At 33.3% G+C, this 21940-nt stretch overlaps 1 protein-coding gene across 1 annotated transcript in view; it reads left to right on the top strand.

Moving 5' to 3' along the window:
* Positions 1-21940, top strand: part of LOC111721305 (B-cell scaffold protein with ankyrin repeats-like) — a 77091-nt gene that overhangs the window by 30905 nt on the left and 24246 nt on the right. Inside the window, exon 4 of the mRNA XM_031943851.1 lies at positions 15230-15298. Coding sequence (XP_031799711.1) covers positions 15230-15298 — 69 coding nt within the window. The remainder of the gene's footprint in view (positions 1-15229; positions 15299-21940) is intronic.

Here is a 21940-nt window from a genome sequence, read left to right on the forward strand (position 1 = left end):
GAAATGCTCCATAGAGAATACAGGCATGTGATCTGGGCTTTTAAGAAAACTAGGGAGTCTAAGGTGGTAAAGGAGATGAAGAATTATATACTTGGAATGAGGAGCAGTTATTACACCAGAGATGTAGTAGCATTTATGTACCCTACAACAGTTTGATCTCTCATATGTGTGAAGAAGAATAATGTCATAAATCTGAATTTATTCTAAGATCATATGATTATAGATTTACAACTGGAAGGCTTCCATCTAGATTGTAATTCAGATGAAGAAATTGAGGAATGGGGAGTAAGCTAGGAATTTCATTCCTGATTTTACTGATTACAAATTGTCAAGTGCTCTATGTACCATGAACTATGTTGTAAAGGGTTTTGAATACATAACAGAGGAATTTATATTTTATCCAAGAAATAATAGAGAACCAATAAAATTTGTTGGTATGGGGAAAGGCATGATGGAAACTGTGTTTTAGCAAAATCTCTTTAACAGATAAATAAACAGGGGATTTTTAGAGAAAAGCTTGAGGCAAGAAGATTAATTAGGAGGTCATTAGGTATGAGGTGATGAGGAACTTAGAAACTGATTAGTAGTTTTGTAACTAATAGTAAGACTTCTTGCTCCCAATGTGTATATTATTACCTTCTTGACTTGTAAAAATGGCATTGGGAAACTAATATGAGCATTTCTTACCCATCAGATGAAATTGATGCTTTTAAGTTGATGAAAATGAGGAAAAATTGGCTCCTTTGTAATGTGTTCAATTCAGTGTCATAGTTCTGATTAATAAATTGTTCTGGTTCACTTCAGATGTCTATATAAATCTTACAGGGATAGGCACCAAGGAGTTAATTTTTGGTTTTCAACTACATTTGATTTTAATTCACACCTTTACTGTTGCACTAGCTTACTGTACAGACCTTGTATCACCTTAATTTTTTTTAATGATAATTAAAACATGTTTCATCAACTCTTTCTAAGAAGGGCAGCTCAGAAACAATTTCCTTATTTGAAGAGGCCAAAGATGAGTTTGACAAGTAAAATGTTGCTGTCAACTTTCAAAAAGGAATACAGTTTCTAGTGAATTAGTCACATTTTCACCTTCTCCGCCTCTGTTCTTCTGCTTAATTTGACTTAATGTCTTGAATATGCAACACTATGTAAATTTTCTCCCATTCAGCATCATTTTCATTCCAAAGCAAATTCTACCAAAGTTGTCTCACTAACATTAAAAAAAAAAAACATGGATAGAGATGGTGTCTTGAGGAATGTTAACTGTTGGATGATTTGAAGAATCTCCAAAAATGATGAGGGTTTTATAAGGAGAGAGAGTTCCATTTGGATTGTTATTATTATTATTATTATTATTATTACTATTATAAGATGACAAGTCATAAACTATTCAGTTTTATTCTTAATCAACACTTGTAGAAAAGAAGAGAAAAAATACAATTCCATTATTCCCTTGTTCTCAAAGAAAATCATATCAAGAAAGTGATATCATGAACTTGCAAGTGAATTGGATTTAAGTAAGGGAGGGCTATGGAAAATCACCAGCCTTAATCTCTCTTTCGGAACCATTTATGTCCAGGGGACTGGAGGTGACCCAGGATGCAGTGGAAGGGAGACTTTAGCCTTTTTAAGCCAAAAAATGAGGAAGGCATTGAAGTTGAAAATGTTAGAACTGCTTTGATAACTTTTTCCCTTTATTTTGATGCACAGAAAGTTGATCAAACATCATTTTCTTTCAAAGTGTTTTTAAAATCATAGTAAAACATTTTCATATATGTCAATGATGGTATCTTATTTTATTATTTAGTCTCTCATTAGTCCAGGCCTGAGGAAATCAAATATAGTCCTTCTTTGAAATATGGTATTCTCTTTGAAAATTTAATCATTTAGGAACACCATCAGTGCCCAAGATTGGTCTGGGAATAGCTTAGGCAGAAAAATAAAAAGTAAGTTAGGATAATTTTAAGTTGATTTTTCTGATTATTATTCAAACTCTATTTGGTTTTGGCTTATTTTGGGGGGATGATTTGTTTGTTCTTTTTTTAGCAGATTCTCATAGATCATGTAATGCAAATTTCAAAATCTTAGTCCTTACTAATTCCTACTAAATTTATTTTGTCATTCTTACAAAGACTGTCTACTCCCACTATTATTTTTTTTATTGTTGTTCTTGTTGTACTTTAGTTTTTGGAAACAAACAGGTTTAACTGACTTATGCTGGGTCATACAGCTAGTAAATGTCTAAGGTCAGATTTGAACTCAGGTGCTCTTGACTCAAGGGCTGGTGCTCTATCTACCATATTAACCCAGGCCCTATAATGACTATACTATTTGTTAGAAATGCTCTTTTTCATAGAGGAACAGAACAAGGGAATTATACAACAATTAGCCAATTAGAAGCAACTTTGAGCCTCAGAAATGCTCCTGTACAACCTAACTGCCCACTATTTTTTAAAATTTCATTTTATTCTCAATTCAGAGAACAAAACAAGCATCTCCATAACAGTATAATAAAAAAAAAAAGATGGTTACATAGAAAACTGCCAATCTACCATGTTCAATTTGCTATTGCCTCCCAATATACAACATTTGTTATATAAATTTATTTTCCCCCTTTTTTTCCTTCCCCCCCAACCCAAGAAAGGTGTGTGGGATGTGTGTGTGTGTGCATATGTGTCTGTGTATGTGGTGTGTGTGTGTGTGTGTGTGTTAATAATGTTAGTCATTATTATTATTATTTATTATTACTCCACATTGTTTATCTATGGAGTTGGATGGCATCTTAGAAATCACCAAGTTCAATTTACCAGTTTTATAGATGAGCAAACTGAGGCCTAGAGAGATTTAATGTCTTGCCCAATGCTACATAGTTATCAAATAGAAAGTTTGTTAAGTGTTCTTTCCACTATACTATAGTTTCTTTGACTTTAATCTAAAACAAGACCTGTATCTCAAAATGTTTAAAAGAAAGAAAACAGTAATTTGAGAGAAAACAATAGCCATTGCCAACAAGGCAAAGATAAGCATAGCAGTATAGACCCAAAGGAACATAGATCAAGATCCTGAAAGAATGGCTGAGATCATCTCTTCTAATCCTTTCATTTTCCTGAGCAGGAAACTGAGGTAAGGAAAATCAAGTGACTTGTTCAAGTAGTATAGTAGAATATAATAGAGTAGTAAAGTAATATTTTTGTCCTTTTACATAATTTTTACATATTTCCACATTTAACGAAGTGCCTACTACATGTTAAATACTGTGTTAATTACTTTACAAGTAATTATCTCATTTGATTTTCACAACAATTCTAGACAATTAGGTGTTTTTATGATCTTCATTTTACAGAGGAGGAAACAGTCTGTCAGATTTGCCCAGAGTCGTATGTAGCTACTGTTTAATGTCAGTATAGAACTCAGTTCTTCCTAACTCCAAGTCTGGGGTGTTTGAGAAGCAAAGGTAGTACTAGGCTTCCTGCATTGAGAGCAATAACAGCAAGGTGGTATGGTGGATAGAGCACCAGGCTTGTCATAAGAAGAGACTCTGAGTTCAAAGTCCTCCTTAGATGCTTAATAGCTATGTGACCCTGGACAAATCACTTAACCTAGTTTGCCTCAGTTTCCTTATCTGTAAATTGAGCTGGAAAAGGAATTGTCAAATTATTCCAGTAACTTCACCAAGAAAATCCCAAAACAGAGTCACAAAGACACATGGAACAACAGCAGCAACTAGCATTTGCTTTAAGCTTTACAAATATTATCTCACTTGATCTCCAAGACAACCCCAGAAGATGAGTGCTATTTTTCACCTTCATTTTGCAGATTGAGAAAGTAAAAAGACAAAGGTCAAGGAATTCTTCAGGATCACAGAATTATTAATATCTGTAGGAATTCACGTCTTTGCAACCAGCACTGTGCCCACTGTAACACCAAGTAGAAACATGATTGAAATTTGCCTCTGATTTCAAATCCAGTATTTATTCTACTACACCATGCCCACTAATCCTACCCTAATTCATTTCTGTTTTTAATGAAATACCAGTAAAAGCACCAATGAGGTACTTCAGAGAATAAGATGGAGTAGGAGCAGAATTTATATGAGAAAACAAACAAAAAAAAAAAGAATGTTAAGAGAACACAAAGGAGGAAGGATGTAGACTGCCAGATTTCATTCTATTCAGGGAAAATCAGCAGAACTACTTGCTGGTGAATAAAATCATAAAATAAATCAGTGGAACAAGTGGGAAATTTGGGTAGCAGTACGGCAAGAAATTATTTCCTATAAACAACTATGGTTGACTCTGTCCTTGCATTTTCTGGTGCCCTTTCATGGCAAGAAGAATAGTTCAGGGAGCCACACAGGAGAGAAAAAGACCTTTTCTGATGCAGAGCTAGGATCCAAACCTCACAACTAACTGTTACTGTTTCCTTTATGCCCAACGTTTAGAGCTGAACAGGTAGTGATATATGAATATAATGGAATATTATTATGCTTTAAAAATGATAAGTAGGAAGACTTCAAAAAAATCTAGAAAATCTTACATGAACTGATGCAAAGTGAAGTGAGCAGAACCAGGAGAATATTGTACACAGTAACAACAACATTGTGTAATGATCAATTATGAATGACACAATAATCCAAAACAAGTCCAAAAGACTCATGGTGGAGCATGGTATCCACATTCAAAGAAAGAAGTAAGAAGTTTAATCCAGATTGAAGTATTCTATTTTCAATTTATTTTTCCCATCCTTTGGATCAATTTCTTTCTTCACAAAACTAATATGTAAATATATTTTACATGATTGCACAAATATAACCTCTATCAAATTGCTTTCTATCTTAGGAAGCAAGGAGGTGAGGGAAAGAAGGAAAAAATGTGGAACTCAAATTTTAAAAGAAATGAATGTTAAAAGTTGTCTATACCTATAATTGGAAAAAATAAATTACTATTTTAAAAGGAAAAAAGGGAAAGTTTTCCCTCATTAAGTGGAGATATATATGTGTGTGCATATATACACACACATACAGAGAGAAAGAGATTTTTTGAAGAAAGGTTTCTATTCCAGTGTTAATAGTATGAAATGTCTGCTAATATCTATAGGGAGGAAAAATAATTATCCACTTTCTAAATGATTTTTCTCTTTATTATACCCAAAGTCAGTTAACTAAATGTTTCTTCTCTTATTAGACTATTAGCTTTCCTGTCAGTGAAAATAATCATTAAACTTCATAATAATAACATCCTACATTTGGAAAATCAACTCTACAAGTACAGGAAAGGACAGATTTAGTTAGTTAGATTTGAAATGGGGAATCATAAGTTCATAATAAACTACATTATCATGGTAAAACATTAACATCTTATAGCCTGTTTCCTTATAAGAATTTCTTGTTTAGGGGGAAGAATTTTCAACAGAAATGTTGTAAAGAAAATGTGTTTGCAAATCTTAATGCATTATATAAATGTGCATTATCATAATATTGAGGAGGATGAGAATGTTGGTGATAAAGAAAAATATATAGAAGTGCTGTTTTTGTTATTTCTTTTTTGTCATTTGATTCAGTATGAATCAAATGTTATATGGTTAACAAAAATAGCTAATGTAAACCTAAACTATTGCTATATAACTATACCATTAAAAGAAAGAAGGATAATATCCCCTTTGTACTCTGAACTTGTTAGAACATATCTGCAGTATTGTATTCAGCTGTGAGCATCTCATTTTAACTGATAAATGAATAAAGTGAAACATATTCAGAGAAAAGGAGAACAAAGTGGTGAAAGATCTGACATGCAATTCCAGTAAGAAAGTATTTGAAGCATCTATAAATTATTACCCTGAAGAAAAGACTTAAGGAAAATATAATCAATGTCAGCAATTATTGGATAAACTATTAAAGAGGATAGGAAGTAGGTTTATTCTGTGTATTTCAAGAAGCTAAAACTAGGACTGTGGTGGTTTTCTGGAGGCAGCCTTAGTCTCAGTTGAAATAAATAATTACTCCAAAATCGCAGCCAGCTGGTAAAAATTGCAAACGTTTATTTCTCCTTCCAAATTAGCCCGGTTAGTTCAGAGACCTATCTCTCTGCTTGAGCTCTTGCAGCTTTGTCCTTGACTTCTGCCTCTGCTTTCTTCAGCCTCCAGCCAGCACCAAGTTGGAAGATGCAATGAATCTCTCTTGCCTCGAAAACAGGGCTTGCAGGCTTTCTTCCAGTGTCCTGTGGCCCTGAGAGCTTCTTGCTTATATGCCGTGCACTGAGTACACACCCATCATTATATCATTGGGAAACCATTATTTGTTGTAGGATTAAATCAGTGCTAAACTAGATTTAACCATTGTTTCTATCAGTTCTACTTGGTACCTTGTTTCAAATTCCGGCCCAAAATATCTCTTTCTAAGATCAAATCAATCACACTGAACCATGCCAAACCACATAACTATTATCTCTATCAACTCCAATGTCTTAACACTTTGTAAAGATTCCAACATAGGACCAATGGATGGAAATTATGAGGAGGAATGTTTCAACTCAATAAAAAGAAAAATTTTCTAACAATTAAACTGTGCTAAAATTTACTATGAAATGTTGTGAGCTTCCCAACACTAGAAAGATTCCAGAAATGACTTAATAAGCCAACCACCTGTAAGGGATTATTATAAAATGTACTTCTTTCTAAATTGAATGTTGCAATGGATAGTCTGAAAGAATTTAAAACTTCTAACTCCAAGGTTCCATGATACTTAATGAATAATCTAAACTTCTAAGGTTTGTTCTTTATGGTCATAGGTTGAAATATATCTCTTTGCATTGATGTTTCCCATACAATAATATTCCCTGTATTCCAGATAGATTATTTGTCCAGTTATTTTTAGCTGTGTCTGACTTCACAACTCCATTTGGTATTTTCTTGGCAAAAATACCAGTTTGCTATTTCCTTCTCTAGCTCATTTGAGAGATGAAAAACTGAGGCAAACAGGATTAAGTGTGTTGCTCAGAGTCATTCAACTAATAAATGTCTGAGGCCAGATTTGAACACAAGACTTCCTGATTCAAAATACTTTGTTTTATTTCATCACTAATTGTAGAAGACCAGTCATCATGCACACAAACATAGAATCATAAAGTTTTAGAGATTTCATTTCATTCTTTTATCCAGTACTCATGTGTCATAAAGTCAAAATTCCTAATCATCCTGGTGTCTTATTCTAGACACACGTGGTCAATGTCTTTCATAAAATGGGGTCCACAAAATTAAACACATAACTCCACATATGTTGCAAACAGAAAACAGTGAGAATGTTTCCACCCATTCCTTATTTTATGTCACTCTTCATTTACTCCAAGATTGCATTTGTTTGGTTTTGGCTTACAGTTCACTAAAAACCTCTAGATCTAATTTTTCCTCTTCTAAACCACACTTCTTTTTCTTGTACCTAAGTACACATTTATTCTTTTAAACCCAAGACTTTCTATTTCTCCATCTCAAATTTCATCTCTTGGGCAAAAGTCTAATATCCAACAAAAACAGTGCTGACAAAAATATTAAGTGCTCAGAGTGTAGGAAGAATTTTTAAGAAATGCCAACTATGAGTAACCATATGAAATAATGCTCAACTTACTAAAACAATAACTATTTTTTTAAAAAGCAAATGCAACTTTTGAGTTTATATCCCTCATTCAAGCGATACACAGAAATGGTCAATGAGGGAGAGTATATGGGAAAACAGACACATTAATAGGATGTTATTATAGTTATTATTTCAGCTAATCAATAATTTGGAATTATTACAAGAAAATTCACTGAAGGTCCCTTCTTCAGGCCTTGGCTCTGCCAGAATTCATCATTGATTATAAGTTGCAGCCGCTCATACCTGCCTGCTCAGACAATATGACATTATCCTCCATGTGATAATCATTTTTAATTCTTTAGAGATTGTTAAAGAGTACCTATGATCCTTCTATCCATTAAGTTGCAATTTTCTTCCTGATTTCATTTATAGCAAGAGTGTCAAGATTGAGGTGATTCAAGTCCTCCAGTGGAAACAAGGACAATATCAGAATTGGATGCAAAAATTTAAGCTATCAAAATAAAATGGCAGTTTGAAAAGCATAGCCAAGTGTTAGGAAGACTAGTGATTTCGAAGTCAGATATCTTGGATTCCATTCAATTAAGGAATGCCTAAACAAAGGATGATTCATAAGTATAATTGAATACCAATGTGCTATATGTAATAATAAATGTGATTAATACAAAAAATAAGAGAAATCTCCTATGAATTGATTCATACTGTAATAGCTGGTCACATGACTTTTGAATGCTATAATTTTCTTCAATATAACACAAAAGAAATGAAATTCTAGATGTTAACAGCACAAGTATTGAAAATAGTAAGAAAGAAGCTGGGAATTCAATAATTTGCATTTTGCCTGGAAAAATACAAATGAGGAAAAAGAAAGGAAAAAATAAAGAGAATATTAAATTGTAAAAGTAAAGGAAGAAGTCTTATTCATTTAGTTCTATTGAAGAAAACACTTCAAAACAAAAGAAACAAAGCTCAGAAGAAGGAAAGGAAAAGAAAGGGGGGAAAGGAAAACAAAATAAAAATGAAACATCCTTTTTTTTTAAGGAGAAAAAGGAAAAACTTTCTTCATCTTCCAAAAGTTCAGGCTCCTCTAAAAGTATCTGAGACATCCATACAATCTGCTGCCATTTTAAGAGATTTGAATTTGCTTTAATAATTATCATTTGTATTAAACTCATACCTTCCAGGTAAGCATTCCTTTATGTATAAGACCAATATTGCTTTTAATCTGCCCACATTGTGACTATAAAGTAACAAGAAAGATTATCATAAAAGTTTAGAGGAAATGATGTAAAAATAAAAAAACAAAAACAAAGCTTTCTAAAACTATGCATTTCCACTATTGTTAAGATAAATGCAAATTAAGACAACTCTGAGGTGTAATCTCACACCACTTAGATTGGTTAAAATGACAAGAAAAGATAATGACGAATGTTAGAGGGAATGTGGGAAAACTGGGACACTAATACATTGTCGGTGGAGCTGTAAACTAATGCAACCATTGTGGAGAGCAACTAGGTACTATGCCCAAAGGGCATTCCACTACCAGTGTTTCTACTGGGCTTATATCCCAAAAAGGTCTTAAAGAAGGGAAAGGGACCCACATGTGCAAAACTGTTTGGGCAGCCCTTTTTATAGTGGCAACAAACTGAAAACTGAGGGGATGCCCATCAGTTAGAGAATGGCTAAATAATTTATGGTATATTAATGTTATAGAATATTATTGTTCTATAAGAAATGATCAGCAGGATGATTTCAAAAAGTCCTAGAGAGACTTACATGAACTGATGAAATGAAATGAGCAGAACCAGGAGATCATTGTACATGGCAACAGTAAGATTATACAATGATCAATTCTGAGTGACATAGGTCTTTTCAACAATGAGATGATTCAACAACCATTCTGGAGAGCAATCTGGAATTATGCCCAAAAAGTTATCAAACTGTGCATACCCTTTGATCCAGCTGTGCTACTACTGGGATTATACCCCAAAGAGATACTAAAGAAGGGAAAGGAACCTGTATGTGCCAAAATATTTGTGGCGACCCTATTTGTAGTGGCTAGAAGCTGGAATATGAATGGATGCCCATCAATTGGAGAATGGTTGGGTAAATTGTGATATATGAATGTCATGGATTATAATTGTTCTGTAAGAAATGACCAGCAGGATGAATACAGAGAGGCCTGGGGAGACTTACATGAACTGAGGCTAGTGAAATGAGCAGAACCTGGAGATCATTATATACTTCAACAACACTACTGTATGAGGATGTATTCTGATGCAAGTGGATTTCTTTAACAAAGAGAAAATCTAATTCAGTTCCAGTTGATGGACAGAAGCAGCTACACCCAAAGAAAGAACATTTAGTATATATAAGACTGCTTGCCATCTGGGGGAGGGGTGGAGGGAGGGAGGGGAAAAGTCAGAACAGAAGTGAATGCAAGGGATAATGGTGTAAAAAAAAAAAAATTACCCAGGCATATGTTCTGTCAATAAAAAGTTACAATTAATTTAAAAAAAAAAAAACAATGAGGTGATTCAGGCCAATTCCAATGATCTTGTGATGAAGACAACCATCTACACCCAGAGAAAGGACTGTGGGAACTGAGTGTGGATCACAACATAGCATTTTCATTCTTTTTATTATCATTTGCTTGCATTTTATTTTCTTTCTCATATTTCCCTTTTTGATTTGATTTTTCTTGTGCAGCAAGATAATCATATAAACATATAAACATGTATGTATATATTGAATTTAACATATATTTTATCATGTTTAACATATATTGGATTACTTGCCATCTGATAGAGGGGGTAAAAAGGAGGGGTGAAATTGGAATGCAAGGTTTTACAAGGGTTAATGTTGAAAAATTATCCATGCATATGTTTTGAAAATAAAAAGCTTTAATTAAAAAAACTATGCATTTCATTATACTAGAGTCAACCCAATAGCCTAATCTATCAAGATCATGTAGTAGATGAGAGTCCAGAATTCAAAGTAGTGCAGATAGAATGCTAGTCTGGAAGTATCAATTCCTCATTTCAAAATAAGTCACATCAATAAGGCCCTGGGAAGCCGAAAATCATTATTGACAACTGGTTGTTGTATCACAGTATGTGTGTGCACACATATCAGCACTTCAGGCAGCAAGATGAATTTATTAACAATATCCCCATACCCTTTCCTTGGTAGGTTTGCCCCAAGCACAACACTGCCTAACAGATTTCACCACCACAGAATATATATCCATCCATTCTATAAACTGGAAGAGTTCGTGGTATTTCTTGTATTTCATTCATGCTGAGTATTTGATGTCAATTGAAGGTATTTCAGCAAATTTCAAGGTACAAAGTGGTTTTAACAAATTGACTCTGAACAGACAGAAGACCAAATCAATTTCTGATTAATTAATGGTTACAAAACTCAGCAGAATCTTCCAAACCTATCAATTACTACCCTTTTCAATTAGAGGCTTTATTGACTAAATTTCTACTTTGGATTCATGTTATTTCCTGAATTGATGATGTCAGCTGATTTTTAATACCAAGCACTCCCAGCCATTATCTTAACAATATTGGCAAAGAATGAAGATTCAATATGTGATTAAAATAATGAAAGTATTTTGTTGTTTTTTAATATTTTGAAGAGGCCAAAAAAGAAATAATTTTTAAACCTCCAATTCTCCTAATAACTCATTGATCAGCAGAACCATAGACTGTATGATTTTAATATTTTAGAAAAATATTAAATTGCAAACACCACCCTTAGGTTGTTGTTTTTTTGAGAAAATTATGTTTCCCACATGTCAATTGAGATATCAGTCTACTTTCCACTAATAAATTTTCCAAGATATACATAGATTTTCCTGGGAAATTTCATATTTTATGTTTGTGGAAGCCCTCTTTGTAGTGGCCAGAAACTGGATACTGAGTGGATGCCCATCAATTGGAGAATGACTGAATAAATTGTGGTATATGAATATTATGGAATATTATTGCTCTGTAAGAAATGACCAACAAGATGATTTCAGAAAGGCCTGGAGATACTTACATGAACTGATGTTGAGTGAAATGAGCAGGACCAGATCATTATATACTTCAACAACAAAACTATATGGTGATCAATTCTGATGGATGTGGCCCTCTTCAACAATGAGATGAACCAAATCAGCTCCAATAGAGCAGTAATGAATTGAACCAGCTACACTCTGTGAAAGAATTCTGGGAAATAACTATGAACCATTACATAGAATTCCCAATCCCTCTATTTTTGTCTGCCTGCATTTTTTATTTCCTTTAAAGGCTAATTGCACACTATTTCAAAGTCTGACTCTTTTTATACAGCAAAATAACTGTTTTTTATGTATACCTTTATTTATTTAACTTATTAACTTATTTAACTTATACCTTAACATATTTAACATGCCATCTGGGGGAAGGGGTGGGGGGAAGGAGGGAACAAGTTGGAACAAAAGGATTTGCAAATATCAATACTGAAAAATTACCTATGGATATATCTTGTAAATAAAAAGGCATAATAAAAAATAATAAAAAAGAAATTTCATATTTTAAGAAAATTATTTTAATTGCTCCTTCTTTTCAAAATTTGACACAGTCACTGTTTCCCTTGATATTTTTTTTACCAATATTTAATTTTTTGTTGTTGTTATTTGGAATGTGACTTATATGCTCTTTATTTTGTCCAAATCTTTGATTTCACTGATATGGAAAATTCTAACATAAGGAGTCACTGCAGTGACAAACATTAGCAACCTATTTTAAGATATTTATCTGGGGCTGGATGATTAGCTTAGGACCACAGAGTTAATATTTGTCAGAGGTAGAATTTGAACTCAGATCTTTCTGATTCTAAGGCTACCCCTCTAATCACCTATGTTACAATGTCTTCCTGGTACTTATGCTAAGCATATAGAATTATAAATACAAGGGACCTCAGCAGCCATCTAATTCAACTGCTTTATTTTATAATCAACTTTGTAAACCAAGTGAAGTGACAGAACAAGAGAGCTTGTTCCAATTGGCTGTGGTAGTTTGCCATTTCCTCAGGATTTTGTGTAGGGTTTGATAGTTTTTTTTTTCTTAGAAATTGAAATAAGTATAGCTTTGTATCATATTCTTAAGGGAAAAAAAACTTTTCAGGGATAATGGAGAAAGGCCTCAGCTTTAACCTTGACCAGATCTCCTTCCTAGCACCTTTGATTGAAGAAGGCCCTTCTAGACTCTGTTAGATTCCCATTGGTATATTAAAAAGTGTCCTTGAATTCTCTGATGATAATATCTGCATAAGGAGTCGAGAATATAGACAGAGACTTACCATGCTTAAAATAAACACAAATAGGAGAAAATAACTTTGAGCCTAATTTCCCCTTGATTCTGTACTTTGGAAGAAATTAAACAGAAACATTTGGGGTGGATAGTTTATACCAACTATGTTTACTGTATCCCCTTTCTAAAAAGAATAATTTTGCAAGGCTGGCTAACTAAATGATTCTCAACTCATAATCTTCAGAGGGAAGCATACCAGTGGAGGTTCAAGCCATTGGAATTAGAAAATTACTCTTGACCCATGAAGGGTACTTTTTGAATCCTGAAAGGAAGAAGTAACTAAGCTTGGGAATCCTAGTAATTAGCAAGAATGGAAGTTGGGATAAGGAACCTCAGAACATCCAGTGACTACATTAGAATGCAAATCCCCAAAGGTAGAATGTTTGCAAAACTTTCTGAGTTTTCATTTGACATTTAGCAGACAAAGTTATCTCTCCATCTATAAAAGAAGATGAGAACTATCTATACCTACTTAACAAGACTGATGTGAGGAAAAAAAGAATGTGAATGAAGCAAGATTATTTGGTATTTATTATAGCCAGAGCAGAGTGGTTTAATATGGAAAGCTCTTCTCAGAATCAGGAAAATCAAGGATCAAGTCACACCTCTGACACATATACTGATTCTATATCTATGGTCAAGTTGAGTCACTTCTTAGAGCTCCAGGTAACTCTCAATGATTTTAAGAAATAAACAGTTCTGACCTGCACTGAGTAGAGAGATTATCTGTTAGAATTCTTACAAGGTGCTAAATCACTGGAATTGATAGAGACAATTGTTGTTTAGCAGGCTGCTTAACAGTTCTCTAGATGTACTTAATACTTACTACAATTCCACAAGATTCACATCTTTAAAAGAGCATATATAAGCTAGGAGCCTCAACTAGAATTGACTCTAGGAGATTCACAAGCCAGGATTTAGTCAAGGAGATTCACAAGCCAGAGATGGCACTTGGGCAGACTGCAGAACAAAGGAAGACAGAGAAGTGGTGGCAGGATGTCCTGTGGAGAACACTGAAACCAAGATCCAGAAGGCTTCCAGAAAACTAGCTGAACCCCAAGTGAAGGAGATAAGATTTTGGAAGAGAAAATAAAAGATTTGGACTTTAACTCCTGGCTACATTCGGGGTGATTACTTTGAACTAAAATGAAGGCTGCCTCCAGAAGCCCTCCAAGAAACCTGCTCCCAGAGAAGTTTACATTTTAGAGGAGAACATTACCATTATCTATATTTTAAAAATCCCCTTGACTATTCTATAAACTTTTTTTCATCATATGATCCTATCAGTTTATAAAATGAATACAAACTTTCACATTGAAGGACATTTCCCTATACCCATGTAGTAAAGGAATTGGGGAACAGCAAATGCTGACATGAGATCTGGCTTCAATATTTGAAAGCTATCATGTGAAAGATATGAGCTGATTTTTTTTCTGTTTGTCCCCCAAAAGGAAAAATAGAAATGATAATGGGTATTCCTTTTTTTTTTTGTTATGTGTTGTAATAGATGGCTGATGGTTATTTTCTAATTCTTGTATTCTGAAATTTTGTAAAATTAAATGTCTCCTGCCTCATGTACTTGCCCTCACACCCAGATTAATCAGAATGCCAATTTAGCTGGTACTAAACATTAAATAATATTATGTGTGTATCCCCTTTTACCTTTCTTTTTTTCTTTTATTTGTGCTTTTTTTTACATTTCTATCACTACTAATCTATCACCTCCCCACATACACTTAGAAGACTTCCTTTAAAGTGCTCAGTTTCTTATGCAATAAAAAATATTCTTCAAATTTTAACATGTTTACATGTACCAATGATTAAGCTCTTAATAAAAATAAAAGTTAAAACACTAAAGATGTTTAAAGATTACTTCAGTTTTTCTATCTATGAAATGCATCATTTGCTTTTATTTAAGGGAAAACAGTCATCAGTCTTGCTGAGCACTGGAAGGGAAACATGAATCATTTCTATGCAAATTTTTAATATTACCTAAGTGCTGGATTTAGCATTTTTAAGGGCATGGGGTTTATAAAATAAAATCATGATTTTAGTAAATCAGTGAGGCCTGGTATCAGCAAGATGTTTTTCTAGACAAGAAAGAACTATATGACATGACAAATCAGTGGCACAAATGACAAAATTGAAAATGTAATAGACATCCTACTCAGAAAATAAAATTGTCAAGAATTATTAAAGAAAATGATGTACAGCAATCCAGCAACACTGAGATGTCTACACTAAGGTTGAGATGTTTGGGCTCAGTGAGTAATGAATTTTATGTATTTTTCAGTGTTTCAGCAGAAGACCACCAGACTCCAGCATGAAGGTAACAAGCTCCAGGGTCCTGTCAAAAAGTCAGGTATTAAAACTAGCCAGTATTGCTAATTATTTCTGGAAAAGCACCATGAGAATATTTCCTTGGCTTCCTGATGTTGGCAAAAGTCTCCTAGCTAGGGAACAAAAGCAGCTGTTTGATTGGTTTCATATAATTTTGCATTGGTTAAGTTGTATTCCAATTATCCTTCCCAGGAAGAGCAATGAAACAAAAATAATATGTTTACCCAAGAAAGCCAGAAATGGACTTGGGAGAATGTGGCTTATTTAACCAACTATTTTTTGTCATGCTAGACTTATGAACTCCCAATGAGGAAACTTGTTCTACCTAGGTAGACTGAAACCTCCTCTTAAACAAATTATGACAGAACACACTTTCCTGACCATCTGTAGTAACAGAATCTGGATCCATTTCTGATATTTCCTATATATTGAACCTCTGATGGGTCATTTAACTCCCTGATATGTCATATTTAAACTTAGGTAATTTTGATTAGATGGATTCAAGATACCTTCCAAACCTCAACTTAAAACCCAATGATCATATAGTCTTATGGGAATTGAAAGATTAAGTGATTTACACAGGATGACAAAAATCAACATATGGCAAAGAAAATATTTGAACCTATCTCTTTGTAACACTAAATCTGGCTCTCCATCTGCTAGATCAAACAATTCTACTGGGCGAATAGAGAGCCAAGTTCTCTGAGATTTGTATTGAGACTAATTTTTCATAAATACTTAAACATTCTTAACTGAGGGTCTTTTATTTCATACTTTAATGACTATATTTTGGTATAATTTGTTTTCTTAGTTAATCTTAGGCATTGTATACATTTCAAAACATTATTCTGAGAAGGGGTCCATCAGGTTTACCAAACCACCAAAGATCATCTTTAAATTTTTTTTAAGAATCTCTGGTTTAGAAGGAAGCTCTGACTATATACTTTGTTAGGTGAAGCAGACCTCATCCAACTTACAGTCAAAATAAGTAATTTTCTTTGTGATACTTTTGCTCTGGTACCAAATTTGAATGGTATTTCCTTTTTGATTTCTTCTGACAAGAGATCCTTGACATACAATCCACATTGAGAAGGGTTAGAGCCATAAGTTTCATTTACCACCAGCTCAAGGACAATATTTTTTTTTTCTGAAGTTCAATGTAAACCCAGTTTCAAGAGAGCATAGGAAAGAAACAATGCTCTTCATCTCTTTCTAAGGTATATAGAGGGGGAAAGTAAGGAATGTATTTCTCATTTTCTACTGAAAAAAATTTTAAGAAAAAATTTCTGGGACAACTAGGTGGTGAAGTACATATAGCAGTGACCTTGGAGTCAGGAAGACCTGAACAGAAATATGGCCTCAGAAAATGACACTTATGCTGTATGATCCTGAGCAAATCACTTAACCCTTATTGTGTTCTAAAAAATTTTTAAAAAGAAAGAAAAAATATCAAAAAGTTGAAAAGGAATTTACTAGTTGGCCTTAACAATTCATCAAAATTTATCTCAATTAGCTTTTGAAATGATTCAGTTCTCAAATCATGATACCTGGCCTCTATGCTATTATTCATAAATAGACAAAGAAAATCAGGTATTGGAGAATAGCTACCCAAACATGCCTATGAATCATTCCTTTTGTACAAAGAACAATAGTGAGTACATTTCCTTCTTCTAGAACATAGTGAAGCTGAGTAGAAGGTGGAAGATTCTAATGCCAGAAGCCACCCTAAATCTTTTTTCCAGGGAAATTATATTTTATTTTTTTATTATATATCTTTTTCCTTCATTAATTGTTTTATTTTTCTGATTGTACATGTACATCAATACACATTTCCTTATGAAACTTGTTGAGAGAAAAAAATCAGAAAAAAGGAGAAAATAATGAGAGAAAGAAAAAACAAAAAAAGAAGTGAACATAGCATGTGTTGATTTACATTTAGCCTCCATAGTTCTTTTTCTGGATTCAGATTGCATTTTCCATACAAAGTTTATTGGGATTGCCTCGGATTACTGAACCACTGAGAAGAAACAAGTTTTTCATATTTGATCATTGAACAATATTGCTGTACAATGTATTCCTGGTTGAGCTTGTTTCACTCAACATCAATTCATTTAAATCTTTCCAGGCCTTTCTGAAATCAATTTGATCATCATTTTTATAGAACAATAATATTCCATTATCTTCATATAACACAACTTATTCAACCATTCCCCAATCGATGGGCATCTACTCATTTTCCAATTTTTTGCTACATAAAAAGCTGCTACAAATATTTTTGCAAATGTGGATCCTTTCCCCTCCTTTATGATTTCCTTGGGATTCAGATCCAGTAATGACACTGTTGGATCGAAGACTATGCACAGCTTTATAGCTATTTGGACATTTAGTCCAAATTAGTCTTTAGAATGGTTGGATCATTTCAAAATTCTACTAATGATGTATTAGTGTCCCAAGTTTTCCCACATCCCCTCTACCACTTTTCATTATTTTTTTTCTGTCAGCCAATCTGAGAGGTATAAGGTGGTACCTCAGAGTTGTTTTAATTTGCATTTCTCTAATCAATAATGATTTATACCCTAATTTTTTAAAATGAAAATGACTACCTGCTACCAGATTGAGGGGAACCTTCTCTATCTTAATCACCTGCCTCCCTCAACCAGACTCCATCCTCTTAATTAAGACCCCCTGGTTTCATTAATTATGCCTCAGAATATATTTTTATGTGAGAGATGAGCAGTAATCTAGCCCAATCTATACCTGAAAAAAATTCCCATAATAATAAACTTGATTGATTTGCTACTTCTCTTTCAAAGATCCCCTATGCACAATTTTATTTTCCCACCCATTCCCTTCAACCTTAACCATCCCTACCCCAATATTCCACTGGAGATCTACCCAACTTCCCACTGTTGGAATGCCTGCTCTATTAATTAACAAATACCTCCATCTTAAACCTTTTCCTCTTTCATTCCATCTTCTGGCTCTTACTGGAATTTGGTTTCCTCCTGACTTTATTTCCAGCCTATTTCCACTTTCATTAATATTGCAAAGTATATAAAAATATTAAAGTGATTTTAAATGTGTCTGCATTCATCAATTCAACTGTTGATTCAGAACAAATTCTTAGTTTTTAAGAGTACTCTTTTATTTAAAAAAAAAAGAAAGGATTTTAATGCAATACATAATAAATATCACTTCTGACTATCTATCATGTGGCACCTAGATTTTCTGCCTATTGATTATTTTATTATCATAAACTCATATAATTTATGGACTCTATTTTTGATGATGTCATAATAGTTGGAGGTAAGACATTTATTTCCTTAAAATCTACTTCTATTCTCCCTAAGGACCTGCAATTTTCAAAAAAAAAAAAAAAATGAAATGAAAGGCCTGCAGGTAAATGCAACTGCTATGCAATTAGGATCCCAGAAATTACTGCAGAGGCTGGATGAAACCAATAAGATTATTATCCCCAATGAGTACCCCAAAATATCTCACAGAACTATTTTAAAAGTTAAATGAGCAAGTAAGTATATAGGCAATGATTTAAGCTCCATAAATATTCACATTAAAATTATTCAGTTTTCATAATTTCAATTATTTCCCACTACATATAAACACAAGGACAGAAAAAGTATAACACATCATTGTGGCATTTAGTAAAGGACATGACAGCAAAGCTTAATGTTTACATGATTCTGTTCCTATCTAAGGGCTTCAAGGATGGGTCAAACAATGGCTTGTATAATCGTTGATTACCCAAGGACCAGTTTGTCTCATCACCAGATGGCTGGCCACCAAATGACATAACTTTTTCTTTAGTTGAAGCAATTCATGAAGTTCATATATTAAGGCAAAAAAAAAAAAAAAATCAGGGGTTGAAAGGTACTATGACCTACACAGATGAAAAAAGTATGAAATTAGGGATCCTTAAAATACTTTAGAGATTTTAAAGTTTCACCCTTTCACTTTATTGATCAGGTCAATGAAATCTGAAGAGGCTATATTGTTTTCCCAAAGTTACCAGGCTCTTAATTAATGAGAGAACCTATTGGTAGGAATTCTCAATGGGGAACTTTCTATTTTTGCAACTGAAAAAATAAAGTCAATAGGAAAGTCATAGTATAAGAAAATGAAATGTAATAAGGATTTGATTAGTCCAGCCTTTTATTCATCTAACTCATTCTCCAATCTACTAGATGAGATTACAGAATGCAATACTTCTCCTGGGAAATAGATAGATGTGGAACTTTGCTAAGAAATTCAAGAAAAAGGAATCCCTGAAGGGAATCCCCATTTTTTAAACATAATCAACAAACTAGGGAAAGGAGTTAAAATAGAAGGGAGAGAAAATAATTTCTGTTCATTGTTATTATTCACTAAAAAAAAAAGACGGTTTAAAAATATAATCAATAGGCTTCTACATAGAAATATCATACTTACTTGTTCAGGGAATTGATGCAATTCGGTTCAAGAAATGTATATCAACAGCTAAAAGTACAAAAATGATTCAATAATTTCTACCCTCATGGAGCGTTTCAATTAATAGCAAATATAAATTATATACTCTCATAATTATAGAAATAATAATAACTAGCATTTATAGTCTATCTACTATGTGCCAAGAACTGTACTAAGTACTTTACAAATATTACCTCATCTGTTCCTTATAATAACCCTGGAAGATAAATGCTGCATCTAGGATTAAAAAGTCTTGAATCTCAACCTTGCCTCAGATACTTACTAGATATATAACCCTGAGCAAGTCACTTAACTTTTTTGCTTCAAATTCTTCAATCATGAAAGGAGCTAGAGAAGAAAATGACAAACTCCATTTTACAGTTGAAACTGAGGCAGAGACTTGACCAGGGTAACACATCTCTTAGGTGTCTGAGGCCAAATTTAAATGCAAGACCTCTTACTTATAGGCAAAGCATTCTGTCCACTTTTCCACCTAACTATGATAGAAGAGGAAATGAGATAAGAACAAAGGAACGGAAAAAGGAACTATGAAAAATTTGAGGCTGATAGGATGTTCAAGTGAGAATTAGAGAAGATTCTAAAAGTAGTTATAAGCATATTCCTATAGGCGCACATTTATGAGGATTTCATATGAGTTGGGCCTTGAATAAAGGGAAGAACAGAACATTTATCAAGAGAAAGGGGGCAATACAATGCCCAGTTCTTAAATGAGAAGTGTTCTGAATTAAATTATGTTAATAGCCATAATAATAGATGCCATAATAACTTCTACAGTAATATATTGGGAAACCATAATTGAATAATAATCATAAATGACATGTATATAAATAGCCCTTTGCACTTTTACATGTCTGATCTCATTTGAGGCTCACATTCCCATATTGTGAGGTAGGTACTAATGCTATTATATTAGAGTTCAGAAAATTGAGGCTCAGAAAGTCGAAAGTCGAAAGTTCATGGTCACACAACTAATAAGTATCAAAGATTAGACTCAAACGTATGAAAAAAAAAGAATTTTACCCTTAAAAATGTTCTGAATGTACAACAGTGATCTAAAAGATCCTACCAAGTAATTAACAGCTCACAAGTTGTTGATAGTTTGGTTTCTTTTTCTGTGTTGCTTTTTGCTATCCTTTACTTTCTTAAGGTATACAAGATGAAGTACATCCCCAGTTTTACTCTTTGATGTTTGTATGCCTAATTGGCAATTTAAAAAAAAAATTGAGCTTTCTAATTGAAAAGCACAGATTTGGAGCACATCAATCCTCTCCTCAGAAAGTTCCAGGATCTCCTCATTACCTCGAAAATCAAATATAAAGTTCTTCACATGCTTCACAAACTTTTCCAGGCTCATTATAGAGGCCTACATGTTGTCCCTTTTATAGGAGACACCCCTGACTTTTTACCTTTACTGTCCCCAATGCCTCCCTCACTTCTATTTCTTAGAATTTCTTGCTTTATCAAAAATACACCTCAAGTGCTGCCTGCCTGCTGCATCTGGAGTTTTCCTAAACCCTTCAGTTTCTAAAGTACCCCAAAATTTACTATTTATTTGATTTAAGACCTGATATTTGATCAAAATAAAACGTTCTTAGGGAAGAAACACCTTTTACCAATAAAAATTGGTCAGACACTGAAAAACTAAATAAAATAATAATAATAATGAAGCTAACATTTAGATAGGACTCCTTATATTCCAGGCATAGTACTATGTACTTTGTAATTATTAACTCATTTGATACTTACAACAACCCTCATAGAAAGTGAATACCCCCATTTTATGATTGAAGAAACTGAGGCAAAAAGAAGTAACATGCCTTGCTTAAGGTCATAAAGTCAATATGTGTCAGAGGTGAAGCTTAAACCAAAGTTTTCCTGATTTTTGAGATAGTTACATAAGATACCATATGAATTTGTGTTTTTTAACCATATGAATATATGTTTCCTTCATAGAGAATAATTGTGCTAAAAGCAGGAGATATTTTGCTTTTGTCCAGGACCTAAAATAAATCTAATGTACTTAATAAATGCTTATTGATTGACTGATTTGTTTTTTAAAAAAAGATATAAAAAGTAGGAGATGAATATGTGTCAGTGTACAGAAACTGTCATTAAATGGTGATTATCTCAGAATACTGCTGATTACATCTAGCTCTCAGTTGTCCCATTATTAGTTATC

Source organism: Sarcophilus harrisii, chromosome 6 (assembly GCF_902635505.1).
Source record: "Sarcophilus harrisii chromosome 6, mSarHar1.11, whole genome shotgun sequence".
Taxonomy (NCBI): Eukaryota; Metazoa; Chordata; class Mammalia; order Dasyuromorphia; family Dasyuridae; genus Sarcophilus; species Sarcophilus harrisii.